The 20,297-nt window shown below is 50.6% G+C and overlaps 1 protein-coding gene across 1 annotated transcript in view; it reads left to right on the forward strand.

The window, feature by feature from the left end:
* Positions 1 to 1,185: 1,185 nt before the first annotated feature.
* Positions 1,186 to 20,297, forward strand: part of Fbln2 (fibulin 2) — a 61,813-nt gene continuing 42,701 nt past the window's right edge. The window contains exon 1 of the mRNA XM_059258197.1: positions 1,186 to 1,282. Within this exon, the coding sequence (XP_059114180.1) occupies positions 1,245 to 1,282 (38 nt within the window). The 5' untranslated portion in view covers positions 1,186 to 1,244. The remainder of the gene's footprint in view (positions 1,283 to 20,297) is intronic.

Raw genomic sequence — 20,297 nt, forward strand, 5'->3', positions numbered from 1 at the left:
TCAATCTCAAAAAGGGTAGCCAGGGAGAGAGTGCAGCCAAGTAGCAGGAAAGAGTGTCTCTGATGGGGGGGTCTCAGAGAGGGCAAGTGGGGATATTGAAGCTGTATCTCAATATTGATATTGATTGATATTGAGCCAGCCCTGGAGTCCTGGGGGAGAGGTTTTCAGGTAGAGGTTAACAGCACATGCAAAGGCCCTGAGAGCTGCCTTTGTAGCAAGGACCCACGGGAGAAGGCCTGTCAAGTTTAGACAGAAGCTGAAGCAGGCTGGGTTAGACCTTTGCATTCAGCCTTGGTCCTCACGTCCCATCCTGGTTCCTCTGAGTCCCTGGCTTTTTCTGGCTCCGGTTACATAACCCTAGGCAGATGGTCTCCCTTCTCTGTGTTTTTGTTTGCTCCTGGCTGCCTCACACCTGTTCTGGGCCACAGGGGTCTTCCTCTTGGGCCTCAGCTGATGCTAGGCTGAGGGGTAATGGCTGTGGGGGCATGCATCTCTGGCAGGTATGGGAGGTGGTTTGTGGTCTTGGATTCCAGACAGTGAGGCTCACTGTCCGCTTTCTATCACGCACAGGCCCTGGGCCTGCTGAGAATGGGCAGTGGCAACCAGACACTAGGATACCTGCCTGCATCATTTGAGGGGTGGGGAGTCAAGGACCCTGTAATGATTTGTTTTGAGTTTATTACTTACAGAGCGTTGACTGCCTGTTGGGCCCTGTGCTGTGGATGATAGGGTTCTCCACATCTCCCCACTTACAGGGGTCAAGGGTATTGGCCAAGCCACACCATGAAGAGGCAACAGAACCATGCTGGAAAAAGGGCAGGGTGATCTAGACTGTGGAGAACTGAGGTGTAGGTGCGCCCATGCCTAGTTTCTGCAGGCCTGCCTCTGGGCAGCTTTGTGCCTGGGCACCACTTCTAGCCATCACAGCATGCTCCAGAGTGCTGGGTCCAGGAGGAGAAGCTGAAGGGCGGCGCGGTACTGAGACTCAAAGTGCAGCCAGGACGCTGAGACGCGATGCCGAGACGGGGTGCCGAGAGGAGGCTCAGAGACCGGGACAAGAGAGCCCCAGCTCCTATGCGCGCTTGTTGAGCTTGGGGCTGGGCGAAGATGTCTTGGCAAAAGCCGAGGCCCCGCCCTGAGGCGGGACCTGTGGGGCGGAGTCTTAAGGCCTGGCTCGTCCCGCTCTTCCCCGCCCCGAGCCGCGCGCAACCCAGGCTCTGGATTCACCGACGGCGGGTGCACCGATGGACGGACGGCGGCGCAGCGCAGCACAGAGCACCGGGTGAGTACGGGGCCCTGAGTCTCCACGCCGCGCTCCCTCTAGGTCGGTCATCTTCTCTTGACCCCTGGCTGCGTCTCTCCGGCCCTCCAACCCCCAGCCTTGTCCCTCGGGGTCTCCCAGGATCACTCCCACCACCACCACCACCAACAGAGCAGGGAAGACTGGGCCTCTCAGTCTGGCACCACCCCACCCGCAGTCACACACTGCTACACACGCACTCGCACTCACACTAGCAGAAGTTACTACAAGCTCTGCAGAGGCGCAGGCCACCCCAACCCCCAGCCCAGAATCTCTCACGCAGGGGCTGCTGTGCACACTTACCTCTCCCACATCCCTCTGCACGCGTGCTTTCACACACACCGGCCTGTCGTTCAGGCATCCCTCAGACACGCAAATGTGACCGTGTTAAACACGTGTGCCTTCGACACCCCGGAACAAGTTTGGCCAAACGTCGGTTGGTGTGCCATGCTTATCTCCGTCCACTGTTTTACATACGTCTCTCACATAGGCCTGGGGACACAGAGGGCCCTCACACTCAGGTGCACAGACAGCATCGTGGTCCCTAGCACCTCTGTTTCTCCTGGTGAGCGGGAGCCTTGGCTTAGGGAGAAGGGGGTGGCTGCTGGTGTTATTCTTGGCTCACTCTTGCTATGGCCTGGGTGGCTCTGTGTGTGTGTGTGTGTGTGTGTGTGTGTGTGTGTGTGTGTGTGTGTGTGTGTACAGGAGGGGCTCAGTCTTCAGGGGGTGGGCTTGGGGTCTCACAACCTCTTGTGAGACCTCCTTCATCCTGGTCTCCTAGGCAAGGGTGTCCACGCCATCCTCCTCTGCTGTCCTGAGGTCTTGCCCATCTGCTTTGTGATGATGGACATTCAGGCCAGTCAGAAGTTGTTCTGAGCCAGCAGGTGTCCTGGGACAGTCCAAAGAGACAAAAAGGGGTCTGTGGTGTGGGTGCATGTTGCTCAGAAGGTGATGAGCCAGGCCCTCCCCAGGAGAGGCCGGGTGACTTGGGTGGCAGCAGAGGGCTCCCTGGGCTTGGCGCTGAGTGGAATGGACGCATGTTTGGGAGGGAATGCCGGGAGCTCTGGGCCTCACCTTCCCAAGGTGCCAAGCGCGGGGGTGCAGGACCCCCAAGAGGAAAGGCAGGATGGGAGGTGTTGCCAAGGGCGGGTACCTACCCCTTGACTTTCCGCCCACCCCACCATCTAGTATGTAGAAAGCCTCTGACTTGAGGCACAGACCCACCAACCCCAGCCGTGATTGGCTCTGTATGTTTTGCTTGGCTCTCAATATGCTATTATTGTTTTTAAAAATTTAATTAGCTGCCAGCATTTACTAACTGGCAGCTTTCACAGAAAAGTCCGGATTTCCGTCTTTTCTTGAAAAACACAAGCTCCGGTGCTCAGGATTCATTATGCTTGTGTGGCTTGCTTCAACCAGTGCTGATTGCCTGCCAGCCTTAGGGACGGGCCAGGCACACCGTTGGTTGCCGTCCCCACCAGGCCTTCCTTCTAGGCTCCTGTCTGACCTTTAGAGACCTATTTTGGCCTTGGCCCTTCGAATGCGTTACTACCTTAAGAGTGGGCCCAGGCTAGGCTCCGCCATGGCAGGAAGCCTTCAGTGAGAACCTTGGTTACTACAGAGGTGGGAGTGTCCAGGACTCAGGTCTACAGGGGATCTCGGTGATGGGGTAGACATTTTGTGCTGGTCTATGGGGGTGATGGCCTGGTGTCCTCACCAGAAGAAGGTCAGAGCTACTGGTAGACCTGAGGTAGACCTCACATAGCATTTTTCTTCTTGGATCCTGAGAGCCACTCTATGAGGCCACACTGGTTCTGATTGACACACAGGGAAGGGAGACTCAGAGAGAGAGTTCAGCAAGCAAGGCAGAGGAGTTTTCACACCCCCAAACGAAGCTCTCTGCCCTTCCAGCATTGAACTCTGAGAAAGGGAGACCTTGATGTCCGTGGCTCTGGAGCTTCCTGAGTCTCATCTACTGCTGACACAGTAGGTGCTCGATAAATGCTCCTGGCATGACTAGAGGCAAGTAAACTGCTCCTTAGGATCATGGTGGAGCTGAACCCAGGGCTCAGGAATAAGATCACACACAGCGTGGCTACATGACCCTTTAGTGTCTGATGAGCGTGACAATCCCCTTTGCTGTGACTCCTGTGGCACCAGGTAGAGACCACAAAGTCTGGGCAAATCCATGGCACTGCTCAGGTGTGTCCTCTGGGCCGTCTGTTGGCCCTGTACCTTAGATTTAGAAGCTAGGCTGTGAGCAATTTTGTTGTATTATTCCTCCAGCTGGCCTTGGCAAATAAGAAGCCACAGAGAAACGGACTCAGGAGACCATGCAAGCCACGCTCACGTTCCTGCAGGCAGCTGCTGGGTGGGTAGCTCAGAGTGGGCTAGCCAATGAGTTATTCTAAGATGAGATTTCGGTGGCCTTCCACACTCATCCTTTGCATGTGGCTGATTGTAGGTATGCTAAGCACCCCTGTGACCTGTGGCTGCCTGTCCATGGCTCATAGGACATGGAGAGCAGGCAGCCACTGGCCTCTCCTTGGTGTTGTTTGGAGATTTCCTGCTAGGGAGCTGGTCTAGAGCTTGACTGCCTGCCCACTTCCCTGGGCCTCAGTCTTTTCTTTTGTATGGTAGAGATTTCTGGCATCTTCTAGTGCCTGTGAGCATGCAGTAAGGAGGTGGAGATGGGGATGTATCACTGCCTGGGGGGGCAGCCTCCAGCAGCACAGGGCCCAAAGGGAAATCCATGTACCAGATTTTTTTTTTTTTATCTGAGAGAGTTAGGGAAAGACACTCACATATTCTCTTGATGATTTCCTTCAGACCTTTTTTTTGTTCTTCTTTTGCATTCTCTATTCTTTATTTTCCTGGTGATTCCCTTCTCTCATTCTTGATGTTTTCCTTCTAACTCTATCTTTATTCTTGATGTTTCCCTTCTAGTTCCTTCTAACTCTCACATTCTTAATGTTTCCTTCTAACTTTCTAATTCCTGATGTTCCTTTTAACTCTTATTCTTAATGTTTTCCTTCTAGCTTATTTTAACTCTTTCTTTATTCATTTTCTTACAGCTTATATACCTGAGCAAAATCTTTCAGGCAATATAAAAATTACAATGTGGTTACATTCTGTTTTTCAAATGAATGATTACAATGATTACAAAACAAACAGTAACAAAACAGCATGTTTTCCATATCCCTTACATGATTAAACATTTTACATATTACAGGTGAAAAACAAATTATCCCCACATACATTCACACCCAAGGAACTTGTTATAGATCAACCATGTAGGCAAGCAAGATATTTTTCTCAGTCAGATCTTTTACTGGCAGGCTGCAGTTTTGCAGTTATAAAGAAAAGGCCAATTACTTTATTACTTATCTTGAAAGGTAATCTTATAAGGAATCTTAAAGGAATCATAAATCTAAACTTTTATATATGAAAAAGAATCAGTCAGCTCGACTTTAAATCTTTAGGGTACGTACACACTCATCAATAGTTTTTTATATCAGGAGATAGAGGGCAAAAATGGGTATAAGGAATTAATCATCACCTTTGGTCATCAACCAATGCTAGCAAGGAAAGTAGTCATCTAGTAATAATTGGGCTGCTTTGTTCTTGTTCCCTGAACTTAAAGAGTTCTGTATTCAACTATGTGCCTTCTTAAAACTTTAGATTATCTTCTTGGGTTTTTGACCTCAAGGCTATTTGACAAAAACATCTTAGTCTAACTTTAAGTTATTTTCAAAGCTTTGTTTCAGCTGTGATGCACACTGAAACCCGTGAACACATCTACCAACATTAAGGTTAAAAAAATTTAATCTAGCTTGGTTAACTGGGACTCAACTGTTTTTCTTTTTCTTTTCTCTTTCTTGTTTTTTTTTTCTTCAAGACAGAGTTTTTCTGTGTAGCTTTCGGAGCCTGTCCTGAAACTCACTTTGTAGACCAGGCTGGCCTCAAACTCACAGAGATTCATCTGCCTCTGCCTGCTGAGTGCTGGGATTAAAGCCGTGAGCTACCACCGCCCAGCTTCAATTGTTTTTCTTAATCATTAACCTAAGCCATAGTCTATATGGCTCCTCAATAAAAACTTATGTGTTGTAGCTGTGTGACACTTCCTTGTTTATATTTTTAATCACCAAAAATGCTATTTAAACTAACATTATTATTATCATCAATTAGACAGCACAGCTTAAGAAGAAATCATCATAATAATCCACAGGTTAAAATGCCCAGTAAAACAGGATATTTCCATGAGATAAACACACTACATTACAGGCAGTGGGGATCTCCCCACACCCATTCACACCATGCCAGATACCAGAGAAAGATGGCAGCAGCAAACACGTGAAGGCACAGCAGAAGCAAAAGACATTCAGGGGTCTGGGGTCTCAGGGCATTGCCTATGAGATTCATCCATCAAGGAGTTTCCTCCTGGTGGGCTGACCTTGAACTTCAGTTATCACCTGATGCTCCTCTAACATGGCCACCAGCAGGGATGACTGTCTAACGTTTTGTCCAGGCCAGGTACAGGTGCAGATCTCACGGGGGCTGGGGGTGGGTGAAGCAGATGCTGTGCGTGTTGCTATGCAGCTGATTTTCTATCTGGAGGGGTGAGATGGGGGATTCAGATGGGAACATATTGAGGAGGGAAAGACAGCCAGACACATACCCAGGTGGACCTGGAGGCTGTGTGTGTGTGTGTGTGTGTGTGTGTGTGTGTGTGTGTGTGTTGGTTGTTTGGTTTTGAGACAGTCTTGTTGGATAGAGGGGCTGGCCTAGATCTTACCTTGTAGCCTAGGCTTAGGGGTTGGGGCAAGGAGCTCTTTGAGGAGGGATTTTGAGACTGAGATATGATAGCAATGGTAGCAGCTAGTGCAAGGGGCCTCGTGTGGGATTCCCCTTGATGCCTGTAAGGGAGAGAAAGGGAAGAGGTGGAGCTTTTGTGGGGACGGGGGCTGTAGGGACAGAGAAGGTGTGAAGTGTGCAGCAGGGAGTTTGAAATTTCCTGGGAGTTTTTTGTTTGTTTGTTGTATTTTGCTTTTTGAAACAGGGTCTTGCTATGTAGCTCTGTCTGGCCTCAACTCACTATGTAAACCACGTTGACCTTGAACTTCCAGAGATCTACCTACCTCTGCCTTTCTAGTGTTCCAATTAAAGGAGTGTGCCAACATGTCCCAGAAGTTCCTGGAAGTTTCGAACCAGGAAACCCCAAGATGCAGGTCCATGTCAAGATGCTCTGAATGGGTCTGGGTTCTAGAGACTTTGTGCCTCTGCAGAATGGTGCCATGTGGCCCCTGAGCCCTCCTCAGAGCCAGGCCTGGGGTCAGGGCAGGCCTCATTTTGAGAAAATGCAGGCAGATGGGGAGCCAGGCCTGGTGGTGTATATACCAAGCTTCCTGTGAGATGTGCTGGTCAAATAGAAGGTAGGCTGTGTGGAAAGATCTAGAAGCTCTGCTGGAAGATGAAAATGAAGAGCGCCACTTGTGCAGCCATGTTGCCTTGTGTAAGGACAGAATACACAATTACAGGGGCCCACATGCGCAGCAGCCACTACCTTGAGAGGAAAGGCGTGAAATGCGCTCACCTGGGAAGGGACAGAGCAAGAGAGGAGAGACTCCCCACTGCATGCCCTGTTATATTTGGGGGTTTGAGCCTTGTCGGTGATGTAGGCTCAGAACACACAGGAGAGGCTGCAATTGTTGACCAGCAGCAGTGGTTAGTGTGCATAAGGCCCTGGGAGCCACCCTTAGTGACACGGAAAATAAACCTCCAAACAACACACAAAGCTGAAAGCCCTCAATGAACGGGTGTCCGCTTGTGAGTGAGAGCTGGTGTTCACATCCCTGTGTTCATGACCCCGTTGAACAGATCGACTTCTCCCTGGCATGAACTGTGAAAGTTTCCACGGTGATTACATTATATGGTGCCAAAGTCACGCTTTGCAAAGTCCAGCCCGTGAGCCAAGGGAAATCCCTCCCCTCTCTCCCTCCCTCTCTCTCCCTCTCCTTTCCTCTCACCTCCTTTCCTGGGGTGTGCACTCCTGGTTAATCCCCGAGGGCTGTCTGGAATGGGCATTTGGCATTTGGTGGGGAGCTTGTGTCCTCATTTGGTCTTAGGCACATAGCTCAGCCCCGGGGGCTGGCTCAGACCCCACTCTTGCGTGGGGAGAAGCGGGTACAGAAAAATCCCGTTTGGCCTCCTATGAGGTTCACAGCTCTACTGTCCAAATATTGCACTTGTTCAGGCCGGTTGACTCACTCAGCCTCCGAGCCTCAGTTTCCTTACTGTGAAGTGGGTATTGTGGTCCTCTCTCAGTTTCGTCAGAGAAGATGCACCTTCATTCAGTAGGTCTTCACTGAGCACCACTGAGTGTGGAACGCTTCTGAGTGCTCAGGATAACCCAGTGACTCAGGCCACATCCTCCACATCATGGAGCTTGATCTGGTGGGAGACGCAGACTGGAGGCAGATGGTACACACATCTGTGTGAGCAGAGGGGCACATCAGGCTGCCTAGGACAGGGACTGAGGGTGGGCTTAACATTAGGGCCCACACCCTGGGTACTGCTGCCAGGAGAGACATTAAGACAGAGGCCTGTCAGAAGCAAGTGACCAGAACCAGTTACAGGACGAGACCTCTCCTCACCTCATGACTGAAGGGGCTTATCAAGGTGGATAGTCATGGAGCTGCCACACTGTTAGGGGATTCTGATGGGTCAGGGTGCAGTCTGGTTGAAATGCGAGATCCCCGTGGCTGCAAGTGGGAGAGTGGGCTGGAGGTGACATCAGGGTTATCTCCCCCATCCCATCAGGTTATCTCCTACCTTCTACTACAGTTGGAAGTTGGAGCTGAGACCAAAGTGGTCATGATGGAAATGAGAAGGGACGAGATGCTGGGCTCAACTGAAGGTGGGTGTGCTGGGATTCCTGCTGTATCAGAAGTAGACGGAGGGAAAGGGGAAGCTGGTACAAGACCCAGGGGCCCCCGATGATAGATCCATGGATCAGAATCCTCATATCATTTGAGTCCACAGTAGTCCAGGTCTCTTCCTGAGGCCTGAAAGCTCCTCTGTGCTCTATACCCTCCCAGCAGGCTAGAACCTGGCAGTGCTGGCAGTGGGGGAGGAGCTCTGTATACTGAAGGGGTGAATGGAGACTGCGGGATGGGGGCTTCAGTGGGAGCTGTGGACACTGAGGGATGGTTGAGAATCTAGTGGACACTTGGTGGGGATGTCCGTGGAGGTGCTTGCTGGAGTTGTTGGGGCTCATGAGTTGGCTCCCCAAGCTTCCTTGCCAGGGCCGGTGCACAGAGGGAGGAAGATATCTCTCATGGCAGTCTCGGGGTGCGGCACGCACAGTCTAGGTGCACAGCCAATCTGGAGGAGAGTGCAGGGAGTTCAGAGACTCCGAAGCGAGCCAGGAGGCAGCCACATTCAGCTGAGCCTCAGGAGAGCTGGGGAGCTTCCTGGACAGGGTGGGACCCCCATTTCAATGGGAAGGGAGAATGAGAGAGACTGGGGCCCTGAGAAAGCCTGGCTCCTCTTGGTGAGCGGATTGATCATGAGAGGGAGGTAGACAGAACCTCGGGAATGGAGAGCCCCTAATTTTGGGCAAAGGGCCAGTGACAGGTACTTCAGAATACTCTGAACACAGGAGGGACAAGGCCAGAACTCTTGAGGTGATAGGGAAGGTAGACTAAGGCTCTGAGAGGGCATGCCTGCTGGCAGTCACCCTAAGGAGGAAGAATGGGCTGGAGCCAGCTCTGTCCACCTCCATGTCCTCAGTGGTGGGTGCTACAGGCCTCCTTTCGGCATGTCCTTTCCAAGGGGGCCGTGAGGGTCAGGCTGTGCGTCATTTATAGCCATTGTTCTTGAAGTTACTGTAACCTGGAAACCGTACAGAAATGCCTCTGCATGGGGGCTGATTGTTGCAGAGAAAGTGCAGGTCTGGGGGAAGGTTACTTCCTTCCTCGGGGTGGGAGTCTGACTGTATTGTCCTTGGCCAGGGTCCCCACCCATGTCTTCCAGCTGGTGAGGAAATGGTGCCACCCACCATTTGGCAGAGGCCAAGGGGATGGTGGGAGCCTTAGGAGGTGGGGGCTGGGGCACTGAGCGCTAAGTGCTGCATCCACAAGAGGACATTGCTTGAGGCAGACCTGGTTCCCCCCAGGTCTCTCATCCCTTTGGGCCTCAGTTGGCTCATCTTTGATCTGGGGCAGCATTTCTGGCTCTGCTGACCTTTGGGGCCCAAGGATGGTTTGCAAATGGAAGAGGCTTTGGAGTGTGGGGAGGGCCGCTTGTCCAGCCCCAGAGTCTCCATCTGGGGAGTGATTGAGTTGACAGCCCCCTCCCAGAGGCAGATGTAGACGGAAGGAAGGTCACAAACACATGCTGAGCAGGTGGGTAGCACTGAGTGGTGGCTTCTCTCTTGTCACCCTTCACTCCTCTGGTTGCTGAGGTGGCACTGTTGATCCTTGTGGTCCTGCTTACCAGGTCTCAGTGCCCCCAGAGTCCATTCTCCCTTACCTGTGACCCCCAGCCTGAATGTCTAGCCCTTCATTTTATCCAAGGGAACATTCAGAAAATCTAGAAAGTTCTGGTTTTAGGGTTCTCTCAACCAGGAAACACATCAGAGAAAATTGCAGTAGGGACCCCTTAGGACCCCTGAGCACCCTTCTTGCTAGTCCCTTTGGGTCTGGCCTTATTCTTAGAACTGATCCTAAGGGCAATGAGATAAGCCAGGAAGGTGAAGAGAGAGAGAGAGAGAGAGAGAGAGAGAGAGAGAGAGAGAGAGAGAGAGAGAGAGAGAGAGAGAGCAGTGTGGAAGGGTAGGTAGCCGAAGGGGAGGTCCTCCTGAGACCCAAGGATCAGGACATCAGGGAAGGTGGTCTCGACACATAGAATGTCTTGTAAATACAACTTGCCAGTATGCTCCAGTCCCTGACATGCACACAGGCATGTGCATGCAAGAAAACACACAGGAACACACACCCATAGCCACATGTGCCCATAGACTCACACTCTCTCCTTTTTTTTTTTTTCTTTTCTTTTTTGGTTTTTTGAGACAGAGTTTCTCTGTGCAGTTTTGGTGCCTGTCCTGGATCTCACTCTGTAGACCAGGCTGGCCTCGAACTCACAGAGATCCACCTGCCTCTGCCTCTCAAGTGCTGGGATTAAAGGCGTGTGCCTCTGCCACCCGGCTACACTCCCTCCTTTTAAGATTTATTATTATTTTTAATTATTGTGTTCCTGTGTGCATGCATGTGAGTGCAGTTGCCCTTGGAAATCAGAGGCTAGAGGTGTCAGATCTGGGGTTACAGGTGGTTTCGAGTTGCCCCATGTGGATGTTGAGAATGAAACTTGAGTGTTCTGGAAGAATAGCAAGTGCACTTAACCATGGAGATATCCTCCATTCTTTTTTTTTTTTTTTTTTTGATATCCCCCATTCTTTCACATATGTAGACATGCACACCCATTGGCATTCACACACAGGTGCACATATAAGTTTATGAAAACACTCATGCTCAGGCAGTATACTCTCATACCCAGCACACATTTCTACATATAATACAGGTGCACTCTTTGTCTCTCTCTCTCTCTCATACACACACACACACACACATACACACACACACACACACACACACACACAGAGAGAGGGAGAGAGAGAGAGAGAGAGAGAGAGAGAGAGAGAGAGAGAGAGAGAGGAGAGTCACACATATTCACATACCCTCTGTTCCTGGGTTCCACAGGCAATACCCTTAGTCCTCTGCAGTACAGATGACTGGGTTCCTCAGGTAATGCTCCTGGTTCTCTGCAGCGAATTACTGCATTCTTCAGCCTCTACACTACCTCCTAATCCCCCCAGGGTGGCAGAGAGGTTGCAGTAGCTGAGTTCTTCTGCAGGGGAGAGTATTGCTGGGGCCCTGGGTCACCCGCTTTGAGTTGCCTAGCACTCATGCATTGGATATTGAGCCCCATCGTCAGGAGTACCCAGCTTGGTCTTGATCCCTTGTCTCTGCCTCAGCAGTGGTTGCTGACTGTCTTGACAGGGTTTGAGGTAGGGTGTGGTTTCTCAGACTCTTGGTCTGACGGTTGTACCACGGCTGGGACCAGATCTTGCTGGTTTTTGCATACCGCCACCTGCTTTTTGGTAGTCTTGAGAAAAATACAAATTCCAGGTTTGTGCCAATAAATTGCTGCTTGGCAAATGCCCTTGGGAGTTGCAGAGAGGCCAGCTGCTCTCTTCCTTGGCTGGCATCTCTGTCCAGCTGTGGTGGCAGTTGGGGAAGATGGGTGTAGAGTGTTAGTCAGTCATGAAGGACCCTGAAGGCTGTATGTTCTGGGCAGAGGGAAGCGGGGTACGTCGGGGGAAGGGAGAGTGGCTGTGTTCCACGACCAGAGCTGGAGAACTGGCTTGTATTCAGAAGAGGTGGAAAGTGCCCAGGTGAGGGGAGCCCATCACATGTGTGGCTATATATGCATACATGACCCTGGAAAAGAATCTTCAGGCTTCCCCTAGAAAGGCCTTGAGAAAGAAGGAAAGACAGAAGTGCTGTGAGAGACGATGGGACCATGTTAATGGCCACCAACCATGCTGCCTCCAGCTCCATCCTCCAAAGGCTACCTCATTCTCCACAAAGAGATGGGCTAGACCTTCTCAGAGGTTTGGATTCCACAGTGGTGGGTTTTATTACTCATTTTTCAGCATCTAGGGATGTTCGTGTTGAATTTTCTTTCAGCTCTTGCCTAGCAAGATGATGAGCCACACTGACTTCCAGCCTTGTGTGGCTTCTGGCGTCCGATGCCATTGTGGAGCGTGGGCAGGGAGGTCTTCTCTTGTATTGTCTGTGTCTGCTTTAGATTTCAGGATTTTCCTGGTTTTATAATGGGAGCAGGGGGAAGGCACATTCCATTTTCAAGGCCTGGAGCAATTTTTAAAACAATCTTTTAATAGGATGGAAATTTTGAGGGGCCCTGTCTGTGCTGTCTCACGCTGGCCTCTGTCAAAAGGCTTTCCATTTCATTCTCAGTCTCCTGGGAGGACATTGGTGCTCTCCTGCAACAGGCAGGGGACTGAGCTCAGAGAGTCACAGCCTGTCACCTGTGGACACACAGCAGGGAGCTCACTCTGCTGGCGTCTCAGTTAGGCCAGTCTGACTCCAGGGCCTGAGCTCTGGGGCTGGTCCCCAGGGCAGGGAGCTGTCTGAGGTGCTGGCCAGCTGTGGAGCCCCGGGGCTTGGTTTGGGCTGTGTTGTGGAAAGGAAGAACTCTGACTCAGGACTTCCCTCGTCTGTCTGTGACATCCATGGGCAAGCCTGGCTCTTTACTCCCATTCATACAGTCACTGTCCACTGGCCCATGACTCCATTCATCCTATGCTGATGTACCCAGCTACTACTCACCTCCACCCTCCATCTCCTCACCCACCCAGTCACCACCCACCTCTGTCCTCCAACTCCTCATCCACTCAACTACCCCCCACCAACTTACTGATCCACCCATCAGTCTGCCTTCCCACCCATCTGTCCTCTACCCACAAACAACCCACCTACCCAGCTCCCCATGGTCTTCTCACCAGCATCTACTTACTTATCCATTTTTTTTAGATAAGTTCATGTATCCATCTATTAACCCACCTTTTCACCCATCTGTCTTGTTTCTGATTCATTTACCTAACTAGCCACTTACCCACCCACTGACACACTCATCTCCCCACCAAACCATCTGTCCACCCATCCACTCACCTAGCTACCTGTCCCCTCATTCACTTATCCATTTACCCACCCACCCAGTCACCCTCCCATGTATCCATATACACATCCACCCTTCCAGTCATATATCCATACACCCACTAATTCGTCCACCTACTACCCATATAGCTACCTGTTCATCCACTTATCCATCCATCCATCCATCCATCCATCCATCCATCCATCCATCCATCCTTCTATCCCACCCAGCCACTCATCCATGTATCCATCTACTCACTACCTATCCACTTACTCTCCTTTTATCCACTTCCTAGCCCTTTGGGCTTGACCTTGAGCATGGGATGGGATTAGAGGCTGCAATTTCAGAGGACAGATATATCTCAGGTTGGGGTAATAAGAGGAGAATTTGGGAATCAGGAAGAATCTTCTGTTTGGTAGAAATTGGTTCTTTGGAGAGCTCCAGAGGGAGACAGCTTGGGAGATATGGGTGGGGAAGGATAAGTGCTTGTTACAAAGTGATCCTTGGGGTTTTTCATTTCAGCTGGGAGGCCAGGCACAAGTCCTGTCTCCACAGAACATGCGTGTATGTCTGTTAAGACTTGGGTGCCGGGACAGCCTGGTCTGAGTTAGCTTGGGTTAGCTCATTGTAAGTTTGGCTTTTCAGTCAGCTTCAGGTGCAGCTAGTGCAGGTGCCCTACAGCTGTGGCAATGCCTCTTTTTCTTTTCTCTTCCTTCCTTCCTTCCTTCCTTCCTTCCTTCCTTCCTTCCTTCCTTCCTTTCTTCCCTTGTTCGAACTGAACTGGTTCCAGTGTCTTCAGTCTCTTTGTGAGGACAGAGTGACTTCAGGGTTCCTTGATGCCTCATACAGGATGACAGAGAGAGGTCATTCTCCATGGTCTCCCCTAAGCTGGGTCCTGTGGACTCTGACTGGCTTGGTCTCCATCACCAAACACTGTTGCAAGGGAAATGAAAGTGCAGAGTTGCATGCAGTGGTCCCCAGTAGGTACTCCAGGGGCTGTTCTTGGAAAGGGGGGATGTGCAGGATGGTCAGATCCATCCTTCGTGCCCCACAGAGGTTTGCAGAGCCCACTGAGGAGCTCACTGCAGACAGCTCAGGCAGGCAGGACCTTGCGCTAGCTCAGGGAGGTCAAGCGTGCACAATTGTAGGCTGGATGGAGCCCCAGGTAGGAGTGCTGAGATCAGCCTTGGCCCAAGCAAGCTCTTTTCACTGCTCCACCCTGGGACTGCTTCCGCTTTGTAGGCTAGTAACGGGGAAAGGCAAAGACGGAGCACCCCAGAGCCAAAAGCAACATTTTCTTTTCTCCAAGGTTAATTAAGAGTGCTGGGCGTTAAGCTGTGTAATTTTTCACCTGCTTGTCCTGGTTATGAGATTAGCAGTTCATACCTATGGACCCGAGGGTCAGCCCTCTCCCAACACTTGGCAGCATTTTATTCTTTTCTTTCTTAGGGAGGAGTGGAAAGGGAGGCTGAAGCCTGGCTGTTCCAGTGGGAGTTTATTTTTCCAACATTCTCATGAGCTCACCCCATTGAAGGGAAGTCCAGGGGCTGGAGAGTGAGTGAAGAGCTAGCTGCCCGGCACCCTAAATCCCACATGGGGCCAAGCAAGCACATCCAGATTGTTTTTTTGTTTTGTTGGTTTGTTTTTGTTTTTAAGACTTATTTTATTGTTATGTCCCCCAGGCTGGCCTCAAATGCCTAGGCTCCAGCCTTCCTCCTGCCTCAGCCTCCCAAGCAGTTTGGACCACAGGCATGTGCCATGCCGCCTGGCTCTAGGTCGCTGATTTAAATCCATGACTTGCTTTTGGACCCAGAATTTCTCTCCTCTTTCCAGGACAATTGGAGTGGGTGGCACGGTCCTTTTCACCCATTGTCTCCAGCCTGGACCATATTTCCTGGCCCATCCCTTGCCCAAGTTCTGTGCCCTAGAAGACTCCAGACCCTTCTCTGAGTCCCAGCTGATTCCTTCCCTGCACAGCCAGGCTTGATTTGAGGCAGTCACACCATGCAGTGTTCTGACTGGGTCACAGGGAATAAAGGAAGTAGAGCTCCAGGTAGAAGCCAGGCTGGATGATAACTGGCAGTCGTGTGTGGCCTCACGTCCCTTCCCCAGGTCCCTGTCCTCTTTCTTTTGTTGCCTTTTTCTTGATTCCTTTTCTTTTGTCAATCATCTTACTGAGGAAAAGCACATGTACAAACAGCAACAATAACAACGACAACAAACCCATGCTTTAGTGTCAGGGTGGAGCGGGAGGGCAGACCCTGGGTAGCACCATCTTTGTGAGTTGAGAGGACATGGCTGTCCCTGGGAGGCATGGTGGCTCTGTGGACCCTTCTTCAGGGGATTTGGCTACAGGGAGGCATATTTCCAAGCTCTGCCTCCTACCTCAGTCTCTAACTAGGGATGTCCAGCCTTCTGCCATTGTCTCCCACACTTGTGTGGGCGACATTCACAGATCTGCTGGAAACTCAGCCTGCAGGCTGGCGGTTGGACACGTCTACTTGGTAGTCTGGGCTTTTCTAGATTTCCTGCTTTCTAGGACTGGGATTGTCCTCAGACCTTGGCAGCTTCTCTTTGAATTCCAATCATGCTGTTACCCAGTGACCCCAGGCAGAACAGTGCAGGGCCGTTGCTCTGCCAAGCTCCCAGGGCACTGTACCTGTGTAATTAAGGTCTCCTTCCCTTCCCCTTCTCTTCCTTGTCCCCTGACCACCTTCTTTCTTGTTGTCTACTTCCCATCTGCTGTCTCTATTGCATGGTACCCACAGTGTGCCAGACTGATTTATGCCCCAGGGCCTTCGCACATGCGTTTCCTCTGCCCGTGGCCATATCCCAGACCTTTGGATGGCTGCACATAGTTTTGCTGGGTAAGTTTCAGTTGAAATGTCACCTCCTCGGCCTCCTCTCTCATCTTTCACCAAGGGTGTTTACAGTTCACCGTCACAATGCCCAGATTGTCTTATGTCTTACTGATTTCTTCCCTTTTTTTTTTCTACATTAGGTTATTGGTTCCTTAAGAATCTCTCTCTCTCTGTGTCTGTCTGTCTGTCTGTCTGTCTGTCTCTCTCTCTCTCTCTCTCTCTCTCTCTCTCTCTCTCTCTCTCTCTCACACACACACACACACACACACACACACACACACACACACAAGCATACACATTCTTTTCTTTTTTCCCTAGTTGTTATTTATGGTAGTAGTCTTACTATGTGGCCCAAGTGGACCTTGAACTCATGATCTTGTATCACAATTTTCCAAGGTGTGACATAGAGGGAGGACTTCTGTGGTCTTGTTCACTGTCCCATCTTGGTACTTGGCACAGAGCTGACTGGGGTGGGGTGGGGTGGGGTGAGGAGGTGCTTGCTGAACTGATGGACTTGGGCTCCTGTCCCGATTCAGGTCTGGGTTCATATCCCCTTATCACTTTCTGATTGCGGGTCCTTGGACAGGCCACTTATCCCATCTGGGCCTCAGTTTCCTCATCCGTGAATTATAACTCAATAAAACAAACATGTCTGGACACTCACAGCTTGGTGTCTGGCATCATCTTCTCTGAGGAAGTCAAGTGTATATGAAGCTGGTCAACTGCTAAGCTCCTGACTAAGGGCTGGTGCCAAGATCAAGCTTATTTTCCCAGCGATCTGATGACTTCCTCTTATCAGAGGAGGAGCACCGGGTCATTCTCTAATTTCCCTTTTGGCACTGGCTGCCAGGAAGCTTACTACTAAAGGCAGGTTTCAGGGCCAGCACTTGTTTCCTGCCTGGTCTTCCCTGTCCCCTCTCTGTGCCTTGGTCACTCTCTTTTGGCTTTTGGTTTGAGCTGTGCATGTGAGGTGGTTTTCTGGTTTTTGTTTTTTTGTAAAAATACACACAATTTGTCATTTTTGAGTGTGTGACTCGGTGTCATTAAGAGCAGCTACAGTACTTGCAGCTCTGTTTCTGTCTCTAGACTCTTTAATCCTGAACAGAAATTCTGGCCATTCAGTACCAGCTTCCTCTGTGTCCTGGCACCCACCATCAGCATTCCGTCTGAGTCTATATTTGTGCCTGGGGCCTTTTCACATGCGTTTCCTCTGCCCATGGCCATACCCCAGATCTTTGGATGGCTGCACATAGTTTTGCTGGGTAAGTCTCAGATGGAATGTCACCTCTTTGGCCCCCTCTGTCCTCTTTTGCCAAGGGTGTGTCTAATTCTCCATCACAATGCCCACACTGTGTAAGTGTAAGTGGACTCTTTAGTGAGTGTCCGTTTGGACTAGCTTGTCACTAGACATCATATCCTCAAGGGGCATTTACATGGTGGCTTGTGCCAGAATGTCCTTGCTGAGGCTGGTTGCATTCCATCATCTGGATAAATGGGTTGTCTTTATTGGCCTCTCTACCAGTGGGCAGCATGCAGTGATGAATGTGGGCATGTGGGATTAGTTTTAATAGACATAGTCTTATCGTTCAGGGCCTTGGGTGAATCCAGGATAATCTGCGTTAAAAGTAGGTTCTGGCCAATTTTAGAACAAAGCCATTGTCAGTGTGTATGTGAGTGTGTGTGTGTCTCTCTCTCTGTGTTTGTCTGTGTTTATGTGTCTGTGTATACATATTTGTATGTGTGTGTGTGTCTCTGTGTTTATGTGTGTGTGTGTCTGTATGTGTGCACATATTCTATGTGTCTCTATGTGTGGGTCTGTGTGTGTGTGTGTTTGTATCTGTGTGTCTGTGTGTGTGTGTGGTATGTCTGTGTGTGTGCACGTATTCTGTGTGTCTCTGTATGTGTGGGTCTGTGTATATGTTTGTATGTGTCTGTGTGTGTTTGGTCTGTGTGTGTGCACGTATTCTGTGTGTCTCTATATGTGTGGGTCTGTGTGGGTCATGTGTTTACTTCTGTCTCTGTGTGTGCTAGGCACTGCATGGCTCCAGTTCCCTCTCACCTGGAGACCCCAGTTGGGGAGTGTTGGCTGCTAATGGCTCACACCTGTACCTTCTCCAGCTGCTCGCTCTTGGCTGCCAGGTGTCTCCTCATCTTGGCATGCTGGAAGGTCGCTCTTCCTGGTCTTTGGTGGGGTGAGGGCTCAGCTCCAGGGCCTTTACTCTGCAAAGTCCATTGGTAGCCTTGTGCTGCACTGAAGCTGAGACCCTAACCCCTATTTTCTCTCCCTGTCCCCGGAGCTCTGGCCTGCTGGGGTGTGTACACATGTCCATATCCCAGACTTGAGGACAATGGGGACATGGGACTCATCTCTCACCATTAAAGGGTTTGAGGAACTGTTGGTTGGATCTGAAGAGACTAACACACTGAGGGTGACTGGTTGCTAGACACAGTGGCCGCTAAGTAGAGGGTAAAGTAGAGGAAGAGTTGCCCTGAAGTTTAAGGCCATCCTGGTCTACACAGTGAGTGCCAGGCTATCCAGGGCTACATGGCCAGACTGTGTCTCAAACAAAGGAGAAGCCCAAGTCCTTGTGGCATCAAGACCAGGAGCTTTCAGATTTCCCAGCGAGCTAGAAAGGCTGAGTCAGTCCAGGGCAGTGTGTTCAGTTTGGTACCTTAACACAAGGTCCTATGGGTGGACCTGTGTACAGATGGCCTGGCTGCTGACTTGTGCTGTCCTCTGGTTGGATGTGGGGATGGGTCTGGCAGCCTTGAGGGTGGCACCCTGGCCAGGTGGAACTGACTGCTCATGTTCTGACTAACCAGCAAGAAGGGCTCTCATGTTTATTTCCCTGCGGTCAGCCCAGCTGTTTGCAAGACCTAGGGTTCTCCGTGGCTGCCTGTCATTTAAAGGAGATTCCTTCCAAATGCTTGAGAAGTTTTAAGGCATACAGCGCCAGGCTGAGGCTTTCCTCCAGAGCTGCCCATCCAGTGCAGGCTGCCAGTTAAAACAGGATTTCAGAAACCCAGCAAGTGAATATGTCCTAACTATTGCAGGGGTGTATTCATGCTAACCTAGTGTTCATTGCTGTTCTGAAATCTCAGCGTGACCATGTATCCTGGGTTTTTATTTCCTAGTTCTAGCAGACCTCTTCTTGTCAGAATCACAAGTTGTCAGAGAACTGGAGAAGCAAAGGACTTGTCTTACTGTGTAACAGATGCAGAAGTACTCCCTTGTTGAAAGTTTCTTCTCCCACAGCTTAATTATCTACAGCCAATAGTGGCCTAAAATGTCAAGTAGAAAATCTCAGGAATAAACATTGCAGGTTTGAAATGATGTGTATTCTGGGGCGAGTGATGATATCTAATGCCCTCCTGCATGGGACCCGAGCCACTTTGTCCAGTGGATCCATGCTGTGTTCACTATCCTCCCGCTAGTTACTTAGTAGTTACTTGTTATGGAGCTTGTCTTTAAGTGGCCCTATGGCACTTAATCATGGCCCCAAAGCACAGAAGTGCTGATGGTGCTAATTGATATGCCAAAGAGAGGCAGGAAGTGCTTGTTGGAGGGGAAGGGGTAAGTAAAGGAGGAAGTTTGCCTGCTGAGGGTGCTTTGATCTAAAGTAAGGATTACTGGATTTGGAGATGTTTGAGGTCTTAGGCATCCCCGGGGATCCAAGAATGCTTTCCCAGAGAATAAGGAGGATTGCTGGAGACTGCCATAATGTGGTCATTGCTCTCATCTGGCAACAATAGAATGTCTTCCTGGGGCCACTCTGACCTTCCAGTGCCCTTGCCAGCTCAGAGTCCTGCAACAGTGTGGAGGTTAACTTGTCAATCATTTCACTGGAGGACTGTGGTGTGTAGAGTGTCTGGAACAGTGAGGACACAAGGAGGAGCTGTGGCCCGTCACAGAGGCCAGCAGTAGTCTAAGCAACGTCCTGGAGCACCCGTGGCTGGTATGCCAGAGACCTGTTCCTCTTGGGCATCCTGCTCACCCAGGGGCCTGTGTGAGAAGGATGTGGAGAGGGGATCTCCAAAAGGTACCCTTGGAGAGAGAACTTTGCCGAACGGGCCTCTACCCCAAAGGCCCTGTCCATGTGAAGTCAAGGCATGTGTTTTCTAAAAATTAAAGATTTTGTGTGTGCGTGTGGTATATGCGTGTGCACATTTGCAAGTGTGCCTGTGTGTGGAGGCCATAGGTCAGTGATGGGTGTCTTTTTCTTTCTCTCTCCCCACTTTACTTTTTGAGACACAGTCACTGAACCTGGAGCTCACCAATCCAGCTGGCCCCAGGGAGCTTCCCCGTCTTCTCTTCCCCAGAGCTGGAAATACAGTACATGTGTGGCTGCACCCAGATTCTTAGACAGGCCTTGGGAATCAAGCTCAGGTCCTCGTGC

Source organism: Peromyscus eremicus, chromosome 3 (assembly GCF_949786415.1).
Source record: "Peromyscus eremicus chromosome 3, PerEre_H2_v1, whole genome shotgun sequence".
Taxonomy (NCBI): Eukaryota; Metazoa; Chordata; class Mammalia; order Rodentia; family Cricetidae; genus Peromyscus; species Peromyscus eremicus.